Source organism: Phyllostomus discolor, chromosome 3, assembly GCF_004126475.2.
Source record: "Phyllostomus discolor isolate MPI-MPIP mPhyDis1 chromosome 3, mPhyDis1.pri.v3, whole genome shotgun sequence".
NCBI classification, from domain to species: domain Eukaryota; kingdom Metazoa; phylum Chordata; class Mammalia; order Chiroptera; family Phyllostomidae; genus Phyllostomus; species Phyllostomus discolor.
This window is the reverse complement of record NC_040905.2, coordinates 205,175,821-205,195,458: the sequence shown is the minus strand read 5'-3', so window position 1 is coordinate 205,195,458 and position 19,638 is coordinate 205,175,821. Positions and strand designations below refer to the sequence as shown.

The 19,638-nt window shown below is 36.7% G+C and overlaps 1 protein-coding gene across 7 annotated transcripts in view; it reads right to left on the bottom strand.

Annotated features, from left to right (window-relative positions):
* RABGAP1 (RAB GTPase activating protein 1) overlaps nt 1-19,638 on the bottom strand; it is a 152,649-nt gene that overhangs the window by 93,440 nt on the left and 39,571 nt on the right. For 5 of the 7 annotated variants that reach the window (XM_036022181.1, XM_036022182.1, XM_028508729.2 and 2 more), the window contains 8 exons: nt 16,571-16,805; nt 15,463-15,667; nt 12,614-12,788; nt 11,518-11,675; nt 7,749-7,859; nt 7,271-7,337; nt 6,079-6,181; nt 4,813-4,982 (listed from right to left, as the gene is read on the bottom strand). In XM_036022181.1, coding sequence (XP_035878074.1) covers nt 4,813-4,982; nt 6,079-6,181; nt 7,271-7,337; nt 7,749-7,859; nt 11,518-11,675; nt 12,614-12,788; nt 15,463-15,667; nt 16,571-16,805 — 1,224 coding nt within the window. Of the gene's footprint in view, nt 1-4,812; nt 4,983-6,078; nt 6,182-7,270; nt 7,352-7,748; nt 7,860-11,517; nt 11,676-12,613; nt 12,789-15,462; nt 15,668-16,537; nt 16,806-19,638 lie in introns of those variants that run through there. The other 2 variants (XM_036022185.1, XM_036022186.1) reach the window with 2 other exon arrangements.

Here is a 19,638-nt window from a genome sequence, read left to right as displayed (position 1 = left end):
CTTCATCTCTTTCTCCCAGTCCCCCAAACATCGTCCCCTCTGGCAATCACTTTGTTTTTGTCTAAGGGTCTGTTTCAATTTTGTTTGTGCATTTAATTTGTTTTTTAGATTCCACATATAAGTGAAATCATGATAGCTGTCTTTCTCTGACTGGCTTATTTTATTTAGTATAATAATTTCCAGGTCCATTTGTTCTGTGGCAAAATGTAAGATTTTCTTTTTTAACACCCCACAGTATTTCACTGTGTCACAGGTTTTTTAGCCACCCATCTAGTGACAGGCACTTGGGCTGCTTCCGTATCTTTGCTATTGTAAATACCACCGCAATAAACACAGGAGTGCTTATATTCTTTTGAATTAGTGTTTTGGGTTAATTCAGATACATACTCAGAAGTGGAACCACTGGGTCATAAGGGAGTTCCATTTTTAATTTTCTGAAGATCCTCTATACTATTGCTATTACTTTTTAATGCCTGAATGTAAAGGAGGAAATAAACTTAGCTCTATCTGCTCTAAGACAGCAAAAGTTGTTCAAATGCTTCTCACTCTCTCTCCCCTTTCCCACTTCTTTACCTCTAAACATAAGCACCCCCAACCCCAACAGAACTTACCTAAATAAGGAGAAAAATTAAAGATTATTCTCAGGAATTCCAGCCCTCCTCCCAGTTCCACATATAAACTTCTAGGTTTTGTGCAAAGAAAATACTTACAACTCTGCCTATGTTTAGCCTGCAACCTTCGCTGAGTCTGGAGAGCAGCGCAGCAGGCTAGTCTCAGGTACACCTATCTTTTGCGCTAGTTTACCGCGTCAAGTCATTTGCTAGGCTAATTAGATACATTACTCTAGACTGAACCACAGAAGTAATATTCCTGTAAACCCATGGAGTCTTTTAAATCCAAGGCTGTGTAACATAAGACCCCAAGCGAAAAGCAAGGTCAGAGGAATCTTATTTATGTTCGCTAAGGTAAGATTAAAGAGACAGAACTCTTTATATTCTTTGTAATTAAAGGTATCTCTTTTATACAAATTCATGTTAAAAATATCACATAATTAATTTCTCTTCATCATCTCTTATTCTAGAAAGTGTTAAGAATTATTCTCATTCATTTCCTAAACTTTCTTTTTTAATCCTCACCTGAGAATATGTTCATTGATTTGAAAGAGAGAGGAAGGAAGAGTAAAGGGAAGAGAGAGAGGACAGTGGCATCAATGTGAGAAACATCCATCAGTTGCCATCCGTACACGCCCTGACCAAGGATTGAACCTGCAACCTAGGTATGTGCCCTGATCAGAGATTGAACGTGTGACCTTTTAGTGTATGTGAAGATGCTCCAAGCAACTAAGCCACCCAGCCAGGACCATGCCCCAAACTTTTAAGTGATCCTTACAAATTGATTTTTTTTTCTGAAGCACTCTTCCCCTGGGGTAGATCTCTAAATAATCAATGCTGTTCTTATTCCATGACTTAGTGTGTTCCATTCTTCCTTCATCCCACTGAGATTCCACAGTCCCTCTCAATAATAATAGCTAAAATGTACGAAGAACATACAGTCCCAGTTGTATAGTTTCTCACTTAATGTCACAATAAAGCCATGAGGAAGATTCTATCACTACCATTTTATAGCTGAGTAAACCAAGGCTCAGAGGATTGAAGGAACTTGCTGAACACCATAAAGCTAGCCAATGGTAAGATCTAGACTCTGACTCCAGAGCCAGGTTCTAGAGCAGGGGTGTTAAACTCATTGTCACCGGGGGCCACATCAGCTTCACGGGTGCCTTCAAAGGGTCAAATGTAATTTTAGGACTGTGTAAATGTAACTGCTCCTTAACTAGGGGCAAGGAGCTCAGCGCTGCCATGGGGTAGAAACAATGCAGGGCCAGATAAAAAGAGGTGGAGGGCCTGTGTTCTAGATGATAACCCTAGGCTCATTCTCTGCTCCTCCCACAGTAAACAGGTGGAAGAACGGTACTGGAATTCAGGTGACCTTCTGTCTCTCAAGATGACACTGAAAAAAAAATTTCTATTCCTGTTATACCTGCTACCTTTTCAAACTATAACCAAAAGGATTAACATAAATACACTGAAACCAAAATAGTTATTGCTTACTTAAAGTATACTTAGTATGCTTTCCTATATATATATACTACATACAAAAGTATATATACATATAAAAATATATATATGACATATAACACTGTAATTCTATAAGTTTTATGTAAATAAAATCAATTCAACAAATATTTATTGAGAGCTATGTTTCTAGATGCTTGAGGTAAATCACTGAACAAGACAGACTAAGAAGACTGCCTTAGTAGTTTTCTGATATGGGACACAGATTAACAAAATAAAAACATGTATATTATGTAGTATACTGAAAGGTAAAAAGCCTTATATAAAAATTAAAAATGTTCAGCTGGAGGTGGGAATTGGCAGTACCACAGAAAGGGCAGGCAAATTACACTGTTAAACGGGGTAGTTATGAATTGCTAATAAATAAACCTGAGCAAAGACTTGAAGAAGATCAGGGTTTGAAGGAGGTGAATAATAGCAAGAGGGATCCAGGGAAAGAGTATTTTAGGCAGAAGAAACAGTTAACAGCAAAGGCCCTAACAACATACAGTAGAAGAAGAGGAAGAAGAGGAAGAAGAGTAGTAGAAGAATAACTGATTTAAGATGAAACAGTCAGCAGATCAGGTAGAGTTTTATAAGCCACTGTAAGGACTCTGGCTTTTAAGAAGTAAAATAGGGTTAACAAGGTTTTAAGCAGAAAACGGATGTCATCTGACCATAGGCTACTATGCTGAAAATATATCAAGAAAGGACAAAATAAAAGCAGGGAGATGAGTGAAAAGGCTACTGCAGTTAATCAAGGGAAAAACTCTGATTCAGTTGAGGAACATAATCTATGGTGGTAAAAGCGGTCAGAGTCTACAAATGTTTTGAAAGTAAACAACTTCCTGACAACGGGTATGAGGTGTGGAAAAAAAAAGGCAAAATGTTGGCCTAAGCAACTACAAGGAAACTATGCCCATGAACTGAGACAGTAAAGACACAGAGATAGAGTATTTTAAAGGTGGGAGATGAGATAATGGAACCTTTCTGGATATGGTAAATCTGAGATGTCCTGAAAGCTAAGTGAAAGAAGGGTATTTAAGTAGGGAGTGATCACTGATATCAAATGTAACTGACAGGTCAAGTAAGATAAAGACCCAGAATGAGTACTGGGTTTAGCAATTTAGGTCACTGTAAACTTGGATTTCTTTCAAAGTAATCTGACACAAAGGAAAGCAAAAAAGCAAAACAAAAAACAACAACAGAAAGAAAAAACAAACCTCAGGCAACTTGGACCGAGAAAAACTAAATGAAGGAAACAGATTTTATCTGCAACCCATCATGAGAAGATTATGGAGTTTGACTTTGACTAAACTGACAGATTTAAAAAATCAATATTCAGAAGACTATAAGAGAATCTGTATAATCTATCTTAAAAAATGTCTAATACATAATCTCAAATTACGAGACAAAGAAACAAGAAAATGTGACTCGCTATAATTCAGAATTAGCAGTCAAGAATTTTAAAAATAGTTACATATATAACTATACCCAAGGATATAAAATAAAATCTGTTGAAAATAAAAGAAGAAGAAACATTATAACAAACAAAATCTGTAAAAAAAAAAAAAAAAAAAAGGAAATTTCAAAAATAAAAAATCTGAAATAAACATTCACTGAATGAGCCCTGGCTGGCATAGCTCAGTGGATTGAGCGCGGACTGGGAACCAAAGTGTCCCAGGTTCGATTCCCAGCCAGAGTACATTCCTGGGTTGCAGGCCATAACCCCCAGCAACTGCACATTGATGTTTCTCTCTCTCTCTCTCACTCTCTCTCTCTCTCCCCTCCTCCCTTCCCTCTCTAAAAATAAATAAATAAAATCTTAAAAAAAACATTAAAAAAAAACCCCATTCACTGAATGAGTTGAAGAGAAGATTGATGATCACAAGAGAGACAAGTGAACTTTAAGACAGGTACCCTATCTTGAGGAAAAAACACATGCTTTGAAAAAAATATAGCCTTAGGGATCTATAGAGTAATACCAAAATGTCTAAAATATGTGTAACTGAAATCCCATGAGGAGAGAAAAGAGAGATGGTGCAGGGAAAAGGTTGAAAGCAATAATGGGCCAGATTTTCCCCAAAACTGTTACCAAAAAAAAAAAAAAAAGAGAGACCCAAAACATAAATTTAAAATTTCAGGAAGCCCAGCAAATCCCAAGCAAGACAAACAAGAAAACCACACCCAGTCACACTGTAGTTAAATATCTGGAAACCGAAGATAAAAAATAATCTTAAAAGCAGCCAAACACAGGAACAACAATGTAAGTGCATTCTGACTTCTCATCAAAAACAATGGGAACAGAGACTGTGGGGTGGCACCTTTAAAGCGCTGGGGAAAAAACCCTCAATCTTGCATTCTATATCCAGTGAAAATATCCGACTGGAAAGAGAAATGAAGACATTTTCAGGCGCACAGGTCTAAGAGTTTGTCTTTAGCAGATCTGCGCTAGAAGAAAAGGTAAAAGAATTTCTACAGGTAGAAGGCAAGTAAGATCAGATGGAATCCTGGCTCTTGAGGAATAAGTGAAGAGCAACAAAACTGATAAATGGGAAAAAGTAACAGACAATTTTTCCTCTAAATGTATTTAAAATACACATGATCTAACTGATAGCTTAGTTTAGTGACAAATCAGACTCAGAAGTGGTTGCTCCTTTCTTATCCCCTTCCCCGCTCCATTTACAGAAGAGTATGGTACCTGTTTTAGTTTCAAAAAGAAGTTTTCCGTAGTACTACGTTTGCTGAAGGGCCAGAATAACCTTTCATTAGGTGAGCAAACGCGGACTTTTGTCTCCAGGAGAAATCGAACAGGCTCCTGTACTTCTGTTATTACCAAATCAACAGCCGTAGTCATAAACAGCACTTTATCTAGAGAGAGAGAAGCAAGTAAAAAAATGGAAATATATTCACTCATACGATCAATGTAAAAGTAATTACTCTTATGATAAACTTTTAAGATATCTTAAGGTAATCCATTAAGAATCTAAAATAATCAGGTAAATCGCTGTTTTGAAAAGTTATTTTCCACATGGAGAATTCCTTTCTTGGATAGATTGTTTGAAGTGGGATTAGTATGAAATGCACTGTCAAACTTTTACAATAGTGATATATGGCTTTTTTAAGCCACTCTCACCAACAGTGGGGGTTCTCAACTTTTAAAATCTTGGTGAACAATGGTCACTATTTATATCCTTTATCCGTTTATCTATAATGCTAGGAATAACAAAAAAAAACGAAGGGGAAAAAATATATGCTCAATAGGAGGCACTAGTTAGGCAGATAATGTTACTTTTTCAGAATAAGATATTATACAGCCATTAAATGACATTTGGGGAGAACATGAAATATCTTGAAAAAGGTTATTTATGCATAGAACAGGGATGTCAAGCTCACTCTCACTGAGGGCCACATCAGCCTCACAGTTGCCTTCAAAGGGCCGAATGTAATTTCAGCTCCTTAACAGTTAAGGAGTAGTTACATTTACACAGTCCTAAAACTACATTCAGCCCTTTGAAGGCAACCTCGAGGCTGACGTGGCCCCTGGTGAAAATGAGTCTGACACCCCTGGCACAGAACATTTAAAAAGCTGCACAAGAAACTGGTCACAGTGGTCTCCTGTGGAGTGGAGCCCGGGGTCTGTAGCAGATTTTTACTTTTCTCTATATATCCTCTGAATTTTTAACCATGTGCATATATTACATCTCCACAAAAGTAAATAAAATTTAGAAGTCTGTAAATAAATGAATACATAAATAGAACAGGAAGCAGGGAAGGGAAAAAGAAGTGGAGAAAAATGATACTTCGTTTACACGTCAAATTTAATAAGAAACTCAAAGAATTATTAAAATTCTTTGGTTTCACTAGAATTAGGTAAGCACTGGATACTTGTCAAATAAGTGGTCCTAAGGTTTGGGTATCTTCTTGGGACTCAAATTTCTGTTATGATGTCAGCAACCTGCATTACCTTTAGGAGTTTCTTCATTTACAACTTGAAAATGCGGGGATTTTGGATTCCAGCTCCCAGTGATAACATAAGACTTTCCATCTGAACTTTTGCCCATAGATTCCTAAAGAAAATAAGAAAACAAACATTAATGCCAAAGTAAGGGGACTACAGCTCATCCTACTCCATTGTCTTCAAAATTAGGAGTTGCAAAATATAAAAGTATGAAAGAAAACCAGATTTTTTTTAATGGTAGGAGTATAACTGAATTATAATTAAAGATGTGCCAATTATTTATGTAATTGTTCCTGAAAATTTATACATAAAATAAATGCTTGTAAATCATACCAACCTGTTTAAGCATTAGAGAAATTTACTACCTAAACCTATGCTGAATTCTTCTGTGAATAATTACTACATAAGTTTTAGTTTTAAAAGTATTTCCATATAATAGAAATAATACAGTCTACTTTCATAAAGCTCACGATTCACAACTTTTCTCCTTTCTCCCCTCATCAACCCTATATGACAAACAATTATTCACTATTACCATATTTTTTGGACTATTAAGACACAAATTTCCCCCCCAAATTTGGGAGGAATAATGGTTGTTAATGCTGCTGTTGAGTTCTGTTTACATTTACATCGGTGAAATATGTTATTTATGTTATTAAATATTTACCACATTTTTTGCTTCAAAAATTTTTTTCTGGCCCTGGCTGGCGTAGCTCAGTGGATTGAGCGCAGGCTGGGAACCAAAGTGTCCCAGGTTCGATTCCCAGCCAGGGTACATTCCTGGGTTGCAGGCCATAACCCCCAGCAACCGCACATTGATGTCTCTCTCTCTGTCTCTGTCTCTCTCTCTCTCCCCCTCCCTCCCTCCCTTCCCTCTCTAAAAATAAATAAATAAAATGTTTTAAAAAAAAGTTCAAGAGCAAGAAAAACTCCCAATCTCATTTAAAAAAATTTTTTTTTCTTATTTTCCTCCTCTAAAACCTAGGTGCATCTCACAGTGTGAGAAATATGGCACATAGTCAAAAAGGTAGCAAACACCAAATCAGAAATAAATCCCCTTATTTTTACATATTGCTTTATAGCTTACAAAAACACCTTCATAATGTGCTTTGATTTTAGATTCAGATGAGATAAAGTGAAACAACCTCTATTGAGGAAACAGTGCATAGCTTAAAAAAAAGGCAACAAGAATCCCTACCAAGTCTAACAGGTGCATGTCGCTGTTGCGGACGCCTCTCCCAGGGCTCAGGAGGAGACCAAAGCACCTGCAAGAAAAGAACTGACATAAATTTGGAAAAAGAACACAAAAAAGATGTTTACATTAGGTCACTTAAAAAAATTCTTATTGAAGAATTTTGGGACAAAGGAACATTGAAATGATCAATTAGTATTGCTAAAATAATCCCTACTTTTTAAATTAGATATTAACATATAATAAAAGGCAAACATAGAGATAACAAATTCTATGTCTGCCTTTTATTATCACATTAAGTCAGCATATTTGTGGGAGATTTATGGTAGTTAATGCAAAGTGAATGAAGTAGCCACTTAATAGCCAAAAGAATTCCCAAGGGAACAGAACATTTGTAAATACATTTTTTAACATACTGTATTACACCATTAGATTGATAAAAACTAAAATTTACATTTAAGCTAAACTTACAAAAAATGTTTACCTTTCAATGGCAAGTTCTTTATTAGTTGTTTGTTGCACATAGATGACAATCTTCTTATCAATCCCTTGGCGTAGTTTAAAGCATTGTCGGTCCTTATCTTTAGGAACTGCACTGTAGAACAACAGGTTTCATTAATTTTGCAAAGTATTGTCTCGTGACATGTATTAGAACAATTTTTGTTACGTGATGAAAATCAGGCACAGAAATCACTTGATTTGATTATTTTCTGTGTCTGGTTTTCAGATTTTAACAGAAGTTTAAAAAAACATTTTTTTTAAATTACCACCTGCCCCTTGATGTGAAAATATCATGCTATAGAGAAATTATTTGTGATAAGAGGAGTCAACTGATGCAGCAGACTTCACTGTTGTCTCATTTTAAGAAACTGCCACAGACACCTCAACCTTCAGCACCCCACCCTGATCAGTCAGCAGCCGTCAGTAACAGGACAAGGACCTCCACCAGCAAAAGGATAATGGCACAGCTCAAATGATGGATGGCATTTTATGCAATAAAGCATTTTTAAATTAAGGTACGAATTTTTTTAGACATAATGGTATTGTACACATTGACTATAGTATAGTGTAAACATAACTATAGTATAGTGTAACTTTTATATGCACTGGTGAACCAAAAAAATTATGTGGCTTTTATTGCAAAATTCACTTTTCTGCAATGTTCTAGAATGGAACCTACATATCTCTGAGGCATTCCTGTAATTATAAAATTAATATTAATGATACAGTTTAAATCAGCTTAAGAAGAAAGCTGAAAATATTCTTAAAATGACATTTTACCAAAATAATCCCCTAATTTCCCACACAACACTTTTTTTTAGCTCCGTTGTTCTCAGAGGTAAACATCTTCCTATGGCAATCAGCCAGTATGCAGTAAATCTAAATTGTGTCTTATTACTATGCAATGTCAAAATTATGGCAACAGAACCATTAGACGATACTATAAAAGGCTACATGAGCGCTCTGAGTACCTACTCAAACTAAACAGTGGCTCTGAAGACATTAGTTTGAAGCGCCTCTACATTTATATAGCAACCAATTAAAGAACATTTTAAAAACACTGAGATTTAAAAAATTAAAGAATCTTGGTAAAGGAGTCTAGAAATGACAAACATGTACAAAGAAAAACTTTTGCATACCAAACTAATTATTTGTGGCTGACAGAATTCTCATCTATAACAATATACATAGGTCTCAATTTTTCAACTAGTAATCAATACACTACTTCTCTATGTTCAGTGGGTACTGAAACATAAATATTCAGTTGACTCCTGACCAACATGGGGGCTGGGGGCACCAAACAACTATCCCCCAGTGGAAAATCCATGTAAACTTAAGCTGACTCTCTGCATATGTAGATTCCCAAATATGGACTGAAAATACTGTTTTTCATCCACAGTTGTTGCACCCATGGATGCAAAACCTGGCAATAAATTGTGGGCTGACTGTTACATGTACTGAAAAATATCTGCACTGTTCAAACCCATGTAGTTCAAGGATCAACTATAATCTCAGCTGCATTTAAAATATCAACAATGGAAATAAAGTTGTCTATGGTGTTCTGAGTCTGAAGGGGAAGGGAAAAACCACATTAACAGGAAGCAGAATGTAGAGTGTGTAAGCAGGGGAAGTTTACTCACTGATCTCGGGATCTAAATTACATTCTTGGTCTTGTCATTGTACCATTGAATGGATTCAATCAGGTAATTCTACATTTAATTTCTATTGTATAAATTAAGAAACCGAGGCCCTGGCTGGTGTAGCTCAGTGGACTGAGCACAGGCCTGTGAACCAAAGCATCACCGGTTTGATTCCCAGTCAGGGCACATGCCTGGGTTGCAGGCCATATCCCCAGCATGGGGTGTGCTAGAGGCAACCATACATTGATGTTTCACTCCCTCTCTTTCTTCCTCCCTTCCCCATCTCTAAAATAAATAAAATCTTTAAAAAAAATTAAGAAACTGAGGTCCAGGCTTAACTTCTCTGGGTTTCTTTATACATTAAACAAGGACAATATTAAATAACCCAGCCTATGGAACAACGTTAGATTAAATAAGACGAAGTTCTCTGAATGGTATAAGTGAAAACATTCCACCTTGTAAGGGCTAAAGTGAAAGGCAGATGTCTGATTTTAAACATGTAAGAATTACACTTTTTCAGGCATGGAAAAAAGAGCATTAATCCTTGCCACAACACTCCGCCTATACTCATGTTATGGTAAAGCACATGGTAGAATCACTGGATAAAAGGAAATGCATTTGACAGGCTCAGATTTGACACAGAAAAGAATGCTTTTCAATGATTTCATCACAATTATGCTACACAACACTATTTTCTTCTATAACCTACAAATCTGGTAAAACCATGGGGGAAAAAAGAAAGCAAAGGCCTAACAAACATGAAAGCAAATCTGACCATGCAGGCATTTTCTGTATAGCATCTCCTTGGCACAAGGGTGAATATAACAGGGGTGTTTCTAATTGTGATCATTCTGCCTTGATTATGCCTCATTGCAGAAGGGAGTTATTCTAGTGCATCTCTTCTGAGATATCTTAGAAATCTTTCCTGTTATAAATGGAAATCACAATAGAATCTACATAAATATCTTCAATAAAGGAAAAAGTAGTAAGAAAACTGTTTTGTTTCTTAAAAAGGAAAAAATATATTACAAAGTTTACAGGGCAGGAATGCATACTGGGGGAAACACTAAGCCACAGTGTCCCCCGGCCAACAGACACAAGGCTAGAAAGAAAGCACAGAGCACCATGCCTTCTTCACACACTTCAGTGCACAAAGCAACGATGAAGCTGCATTATACACTAAACTGGCCACAAGATGGCATGACAACTCCAAAATCTTTGAAGGGAGACTAATACGAGTTACCAGTTTCCAAACAAGTTAGAGCCATTGTGCCTTTTGATGTAAAAGCAAATATTAGAAATATTTTGATGTAATTTCACATTATCTATTTTATGAAACAGTGGTATAGGAAAGAGACTTCTATATGCAACTATCGATTACAATCCCAAGAAGCACCAATTCTGTAAGACAGACTACGGAGGAAAAAAATCCAATCATCACAGTATTTCAGAGTTAGAAAAGAGCTCAGTCCACCTACCTTGTTTGATAAATAAGGAAACTACGACCAAGAAACATAAAGAAACTTGAAAAAGATTAACTGTTAACAGTAGCAATAATTAAACTAAACCTAAGTTTTTATTTCTATTCCAGAGTTCTTTTTCCTACAAGAAAGTACCATTTTACTTGAAAAACACAAACCATTTATTTCTGACCTTATATACAAGATCAGACTTTAGACACAGACTAAATTTCTCTCATTCTAATATGTTCAGATAAATTTTAATGGTAAAACTTGATTTCAATAGCCTTAAGATTTTAGATTAAATAAATAAGTAAATAAATAAACCAAACAGAAACAAAACACCCCCCCCAGCAAAACAAACAGAGCTACAAATCCAGGTGACTTAACTTGTCATCATTTCATATCAGTTGCCAGTGAATTACTTTGAGTCTGACTAAAAGAATATAGTATGACATTTTCCCACATAAAATTTTAATTCTTGAAATGTTATGGCTTACACTAAAAAAAAAACCACCCCACCAATTAGAGCAATCATTTTATAGTATGCAAGTTACATAATCTGACCTGGCATTTCCTTTGAACCCCAGATAATACAGCATGGTAATAGAACCTCAAAAAATAAATAAGTAAATAAGATAAGATGCCCTACCTAAAATAACCTTTACCATCATCTTCTTTTATTTCTAAAGACACAGAGAAGGTAAAGATGTCACTGTCAGGAGTCTGGGGTGCAGCAGTGGCTGAAAGTGGGGTCTGCTTGGCAGAACGGCGGAAGGCAGTGGCAAAACTATACAGGATCCGGCTTACCTGCAACCAGACGGTTTAGGAAACGGGCTGTTACCGCAGGAAATAAAATACTTTTATTAAGGCTGAAGAGGTTACCTACTTTGTTGGGAAGGAGTAATTCCTTTTTTTCCTATTGATTTCTTTTTTAATTACTTTACTTCAGCTTTGAGATACAACTGACATAAAATTGTAAGATATTTAAAGTGTATGTTGTGGTAATTTGATAAATGTACACATTGTAAAAGGATTCCCCCACCAATGAGTTAACATATCCATCGCCTCACATTATCTTTTTTTCCCCTGGTGAGAACATTTAAGCTCTATTCTCTTAACACTCTTAAAACAAATTTTAATTGTACAATACAGTGTTACCCACATGAGTCATCTTATAGATGGAAGTGCGTACTCATCTGCCAACTTCTCCCTGTTTTCCCAGCCCCCAGCAACCATTCTTCTACTGTTTCTATGAGCTTGACATTTTTGTTATTTAGATTTTGTATTGATTTCTTTTGGTTAATTATCTGATTTGTTATGCCTAAAGCGAGCAACACTAAACGGCCAATGAAGGAGTTTTTAAAAAGAAAATGGTTTTAAACACTAAAAATCCAACTGAAAAATTATTTTGTAAATTGTTAAGAACTATCTGAATACATTTATTAAAATAAAAGTAATTCCAAAAGTTTAGGTATAAAAGAACACTTTGCAAATGTGTCCTTGCCGAAACCAAGATGCCTATCTGACCCAGTCGAGAAGCAGCCAACTGGTCTCCTCTGACACTCTTAGCAACAAGGTTTTGGTTAACCAAACTTTTAGTTCATTCATATTTCAGTCCACCAGGCTGGAATAAACAGAACACTTGCAGAGAATTTCATTTTGCTTTAAGTGGCCATAACAAATACTGCAGTAATTCCAACACAGGTGAAATTTCATCAGCAGACAGTATGCTCTCAAGGACTTACAGCTTCTTGTATTTCACACCGGAAGACATGTATCCTGAAGAGCTCAGCATTGAAATGACTTTCAGTGAAAGCAAAACAGTCACTCTCAGGAGTTCCATCATGCCCTCTGACACAGAAGAGGATTTTGTAGATAGGGTAGTTTGCTATTTCAAAGTTTGTCTGAGGATCTAAGAGTCTGTCCAGAAAGAAAAAATATAAAAAGAGATTAGAGGGATTATGGACTATTTTCACTGTATGATTCGAGACTCATCTTTCTAGCAAGAAGTTCGTATAAACCTTTTGTGGAATGCTAACCATATTAATCTTGTCTTTTTAAAAAATATTTTATTTATTTATTTTTAGAGAGAGGAGAAGGGAGGGAGAGAGAAAGAGAAACATCAATGTGTGGTTGCCTCTTGCGAGTCTGCTACTGGGGCCCTGGCCTGCAACCCAGGCATGTGCCCTGACTGGGAATCGAACTGGCAACACTTTGGTTCGTAGGCTGGTACTCAATCCACTGAGCTACACTGGCCAGGGCTCTTAAATCTTGATAACTGACTCATATGAGGATTCCTAAAGTTACTGATTACATAATTCCAAGGTATTAAAAACTACATAATTCCCATGTTTTAGGGAGGCAATCAGAAAGGCATAAATAACATCAGTAAGCACATTTTTCTTATATACTCTGTAACTAAATAAAGACTAGAATAATGGGTAAATTAGACTACCAAAATAAATGATTAAAGCTGTGCTTCTCATCTCCTAAAAATGACCTAATCTCCTTTATTACTTAAAAAAATTAAGAGCTGTTGTGTTTGTCAGTATAAAACATGCTCTTTTGATTCATGTAATAAAGGGAGAGAGATTGTATAGAATGTTAACACTTAAAAAAAGATCATGAATTTTTAAAATGGCATTTATTGAAAAGCCAAAGGGATGACATTCATTCAACAAATGTATGTGATATCGACAACATTCCAGGCTCTGTTCTAAGCACTGGGGACACAAATATAAAAGGACTAAAAAGAAACGAGGCAATTTCAACACTAGGCACTGGCATTGATGGGGAAGGCCCAGGAGCTCCTGTGCATAATGGAAATACCTAGAACAGGATCTAATCCAGGTTCAAAGGCTCTTTGATAAAAACTCTGAGAACATGGGGCAAGAGAAACTGATTTTCTCATATCTTCATAGAATTAAAGTACACTAGAACAAAGCATAACTTCAGTTGAGAGAATGACTACTGAGCATACAGAAGTGAGTGCTAAATGAATTTTATTAAAAGATTCACATTAATAAACATAACTAACATTAGGATTTATGAGTCTTCGTAAAATACTTCCTTACTCAGAGAAGAATTGCAGATGATTGGATTAAAAATTAACTTACTAATATCCATATACAACTATAACTCTACTACCATGAAAAGCCAAAATGCTTTTGAGGGTACAGAAACATATATTCTCATACACCAGTGATAGAGGTATAAACTGGATTAATATTTCTAGGTGGTTGTTTGGTAATGTATCATAAGTAATAAAAATGGGTAAAGAGTCTCATAAGTGACTCATAAGTCTACTTCTAGAAATTTTTAAGTCTGTATGTAATGAAATTGAAAAAAAATGTAGCTAGAAAACATCTATTTATAAGAAAAGTTTGGGGGAAAAAAGTACAGATAAAGTACTTATGTGCCCATATAATAAAAGCTTAATATTATCTGCTATTAGTAGTATTTTTCTGATTTAAAAAACCTGAAGTGTCCAATATGAGAAACTGGTTACTTCTGAATAATCCATCACGTGCCACCATAAATTAAAAAATTTAATATTTATTGTTATGACAAGAGTCACAATATAAAACTGTGAAGAAAGCATGTTGTAAGATGGTACATATATTCCCACTGTTGTTAAAAATGGTGATTCTAATAGTTATGTAATTATACATGCACATAAATAGGCATATATACACATATGTTCATACAAATACATAAAGAGGGCCTTAATAAACCAAGATGTGAACTGTGTTTTTCAATGACAGAGTGGCTTTAAGTATTTTCCTGAATTTTCGCTTGTTTATGTTCTTTGATTTTTCTTAATTAAGCATGTACTTTTTATAATAAGGGAAAATATTATTTTTTAAAAGATTTTATTTATTTATTTTTAGAGAGGGAAGGGAGGGAGAAAGAGAGAGAGAGAAACATCAATGTGCGGTTGCTGGGGGTCATGGCCTGCAACCCAGGCACGTACCCTGACTGGGAATCGAACCTGCAACACTTTGGTTCACAGCCCGTGCTCAATCCACTCAGCTACGCCAGCCAGGGTTGGGGAAATGTTATTTTATATGATTAGTTAGAATTCTGTATTTAGCTAGTTATATACACATTCAATAGTTGTTATTGATTCTAGTTAGTAAAAACAATAGCTATTTCTAGAGACTTTTCTGGGTCTCAATTTCCTCATCTTAAAAATTAAGGGACTGTACTACAATAGTTAATACTTACCAAAAGGTTTTTGTAATTTCAAAAACCAGTGTTAAATTCAACACTGAACTAATGTGTCAAACTAGTATTTGTATTAAGGAAACAGAGAAAATATAAATTGTTAGGCAGACTCTCACATCAACATATTTCAATCATCCTGTGAACACTTGCGTTTCTAATATGTTACACACAACTGGAGTAGAGTATGAAAACTGTTCAAATGCATGACTATTTTTCATAAGGGTCACAATACCTAAATGACATAAATGCCAGAAGAATTAAACATTACATAAAATAATTATGTCTTTTGTTCACTATTGCTTATTTCTAAAACTACAGGTCAGAAATCTGATCAAATGTTACAAATGTTTCCAGAAACCGGTCTTACCTCACGGTTCCTTCAGACACATTCGGCACTGACAGGGTTACATCTATAGGAATCTGACGCTGGCTCCTTAAGATGGACATCATCCTCAAGGCTTCCACTTCACTCCGGGGAGCATTTACTGAGGCACAGCCTAGGTAAGTCAGCTTGCTGAAGACGACACTGTCTTCCTCGGCCACTGGTGTGAAAGGACTTGACCCTTCAGAATCTGAAAGAAATGATAATGAGATGATTATTTTAATTTTATTCGATATTTTGTTGACATGAAAACCAAGTAAAAATCTACAAGTTATATTTAGGTTCTAAAATTAAGTACTAATGAGATAATACAGAAGCCAGATACCCTAACACTAGAACTGTCACTAACACAAAAATTTTCAGGTATTGCTGTAGTATCAATCCAAACCTAAAAGGTGGCCTGGGATTCAGATCCATTGTACCTTTCTACTTCTTCTAGTTTGTTTTGACTTTGTAATTTACACTTAGGTTAAAAACAAAAAACAAAACATAAAAAATCCCACAAGCGCCTTTAGTATTTCACCTGTCTGAAAAATCCTATCTCTATCTTCTTTCTGATCTGCACTGTTATAATTATTTTCTCATCCATCATCTTAGCTACTCCGTTAAGTTCTCTCAATCCCCTTGCTTTCCTTTTCCCAATAAACACTTACAGTTTTAACACCCTACTCTTCCCAATGAGCCCTTCCAATGGCCTTTTTCCTCCTCAGCTCTTTTTCAGTCCAGCACCTCTTTCCCTAGGGCTGTCACACAGGCCTGGAGCAAACCACCTCTTTACCAAGCATCCCTACTCCGTTTGTCCAACCCTGTATGCAAACTCCTTTTTCCTAGAAGAACCTTTAAACACTCTGAAGATTCCCTCCATGTCATTTAACTATGTCTCTTTCTGTGGTAAAAATGACATACATTTCAAAGGGAATCAGAATGGTACATCTATTTAACTCTTCCATGTTTCCCTAAGACTAGAATCTAGAGATTCTAGAGAACACAGATAATGGTGTTTTCTCACTCTGAATCAAACCTACAACAGGGTAAGCACTCAAATATTAAAAACAATAACCTTCAGTTACGCAAGCAATGCAGCAATCCTAACCTCCTTGTCCAGGTTTCACTGGCAGGCTCATCTCCGGTTTTGGGAGCCCTACTAACGGCACGGGGTTAATGGTGGATGAAGCTGAGAGCGGGTTAGAGAGAGGCCCATCTCCTTCGCCATCCAGCTGCGACCTTTCCACAAGCTCCTTGTCCCCCGGCTGGTCGTCCATTGGAGGATCCATCAGCACGTCCGCTAGCTCTTTTTGCAGCTGCTGCTCACTTCCATTCCCTATGATCTAAGGGTCACAAATACATGCAATCAGCGAAGTGACAGAGAGAGGCCAAGGAGGATTCAAATGGGTCTGCATTCTAGAGAAAGTCAGCATTTCTTTTGATACAAAGACTCTTCTGAACATTTTTAACAAATAAATCAAGATCTGCAAAAAGAGCTGCAGCTGTTCTCTTAATTAATTCACAGTCTTTTTCATGAAGAAGTTTATAGTAAATTTGAGACGAATACCCAGAAATATATGTGAACAGTTTGTCAATGTTATTAAGTTTTCTACAGTGTCCTAAACTAACAACAATTAAAATATTTGTAATTTTACTGTCTGGTGAAAAATAATGCTAGTAAGAGGAATATTTGTAGCAGCATATCTTATCATTAAGAAAAAAAAAGTGTGTTTGCTTCCGAAGTTATCAACAGAAACATATACTTATTAGGTAATACATTTTCACACGTACTTTACCACTCCTGCTATATTAGAAAGTCTCTTGTATTTCTGAGAAAGACATCTCTGATGTGAACAAGTTCCTAAAGTTCTGAGACACTTGAATAAAGGTGGGGAGATGCATGTATAAAATGCTCCTGAGGAACAGAAGCAACCCATTTCAACAATGTCAAGTATTTTTCTAGAGTCATGGTGGTTTATTATTAGTTGCTCAACAAGGAAATAAACAAGAGCAAATTCGAGTACAGACTGCCCAAAGTTAAGGAAAACCACAAGTGACAAAACCCACTATGGTCATTAAATGCTTATTTAAGGAATACTAAAAAGTTTAAAAGACTTAAGTTATGAAAAGGAAAGTCACGGTAAAAAAAAAAAAAAAGAGGGGCCAATTTGGAGGCTTTGTGACAAAGAGTTAAAAGGAGTGGGGCTGTCAGGCTGTTAGAGAGAGAGAGAGGTCCTCCCAGCACAGTCAAACAGAAGCCGGGAAGCACAAGTCCAGCAAGAGAGGCAGGCACCTCTGGACTACCAAGAAACTCAGTTCAAGCATCTTTTGTAACTTACAAACTTCAAATCCCTTTGGCAGTAAATTGTGACTGAGAAACAAACAGTCTTAGGTCTTTTTGCTGACATTTTCCCAAGGAAATTCTAATATGTCAGCTACTTTTGCCTTGGAAATAAGAGCCAGACAGATGTTCAGCCTCTTAGCTTCAACAACACATCTGCTTTTGTGAACTTCATTTTACATTTAGTTACTGCTAATGGAACTACAAGTGATTCAGTCGAGTAACTGTAGCTCTTTCTTATGTCTGATCCTACACCTCCACAAGTGCAATCAAATTTATTGTTTCAGAAGGTGTGTTTTGAAAGCACCTAGAAAACAAACTAGAGCTTAGTTTCTATTAACCTTCTTCTTTCAGAACTGGAAGTGAAATACTGTACCACCGGAGTAAACAAAAGGCGGCCTAAATGAACCCACATTGTGTTCTAAGGGGACAGAGAAGGAACATTAAGCAGAGTTAAGGCCACCCTGAAAACAGATGGAGAGAAGCTACTAGACTCCATGTTTAAGCAATTAGCAATTATAACTGAGAAGGCTATCATTAAAAGAGCAAACTGAATTGAAGAGTAGACATTTTACATGCTGTGAAGTATTTTGGTTGTTTTTTTCCCCAATATAGGATATACTATAAGTAAACTCAAGTTTTCTGTTGGGCTGGTTCCCTACATTGTAATATGTTCACCAGTCATGAAAATATACCTAACCCTGAAAGGAAACATTTATACATTTGTCTTTTGTGTTTGTACATGTTTATCTTGCATTCTTCCCTCGTTTATAAAGTCTATAAACATAAGAACTGCCTTCTATTTCCTTAACTCTTCCTTAAAGTCTAAAAAAAATAATGTACACACACAAAAATGTTGAGTTTTAAAAGCTGCTTAAAATAGCAACCTAGACAAATAGCCACAATCACTTCCGTTCAAGATGGCGGCATAGGTAAACATAGCTTGACTCCTTGCAAGACCACATCAAAATTAGAACTACAGAACAACCAGCATTCAGAACCATTGGAAACTGAGCCGAATGGAAGTCCCACAACTACAGAATTAAAGAACTACAGAAACTACATCAAGACTGGTAGGAGGGGTGAAGATGTGGAATGGTCTCATATAAGTGTGGTAGATAAAAATCAGGAGGGGTATCTCAGGAACAAGCAGTTGGAGCCCCACACCAGGCACCCCAGCCCAGGGTTCTGGTGCCAGGAAGGTGAGTCCCCATAACTTCTGGCTGTAACAACCAGGGGGGACTGTGGCTGTGGAAGGCAGAAACTGCTGAGTCTCAGGCAGTTCCTTTTAAAGGCCCCCACACAGACAGACTTACTTGGACTCCATCCCTCCAAGCTCTAGTGTGGGGGCAGCAGATTGAGAAGCATCAGAGACACAGGAGGAGGAACTGAGTTGTCTGGCATCAGGGTGAGAGCTGGGAGGCACCTCTCTCTCCCAGACAGAAGTGCTGGCAGAGGCCATTATTCCTTTTCTAAGCCTTCCCCCGACAGAACCACAGAGCTGGCAGGAGGGCACCATTACCTGAGGCTTTATCAACCTGGATAACACTGTTTTCTCCACCCTGGCTATCAGTTGACTTCTCAAAGGAAACAAGCTAGAAGGGACTGGTAAGAAGTATTCAGAGTGCTGAAAAGCAAGGGCCTACAGCCAAGATTACTCTACTCAGCAAAGCTATCATGTAGAATCAGCTATCATGTAGAATCAAAGGACAGCCCTGACTAGTGTGGTTCAGGGCTGAGTGCTGGCCTGTGAACCAAAGGGTCACTGGTTGGATTCCCAGTCAGGGTACATGACTGGGTTGCTGGCCAGGTCCCCAGTAGGGGGCACGAGAGAG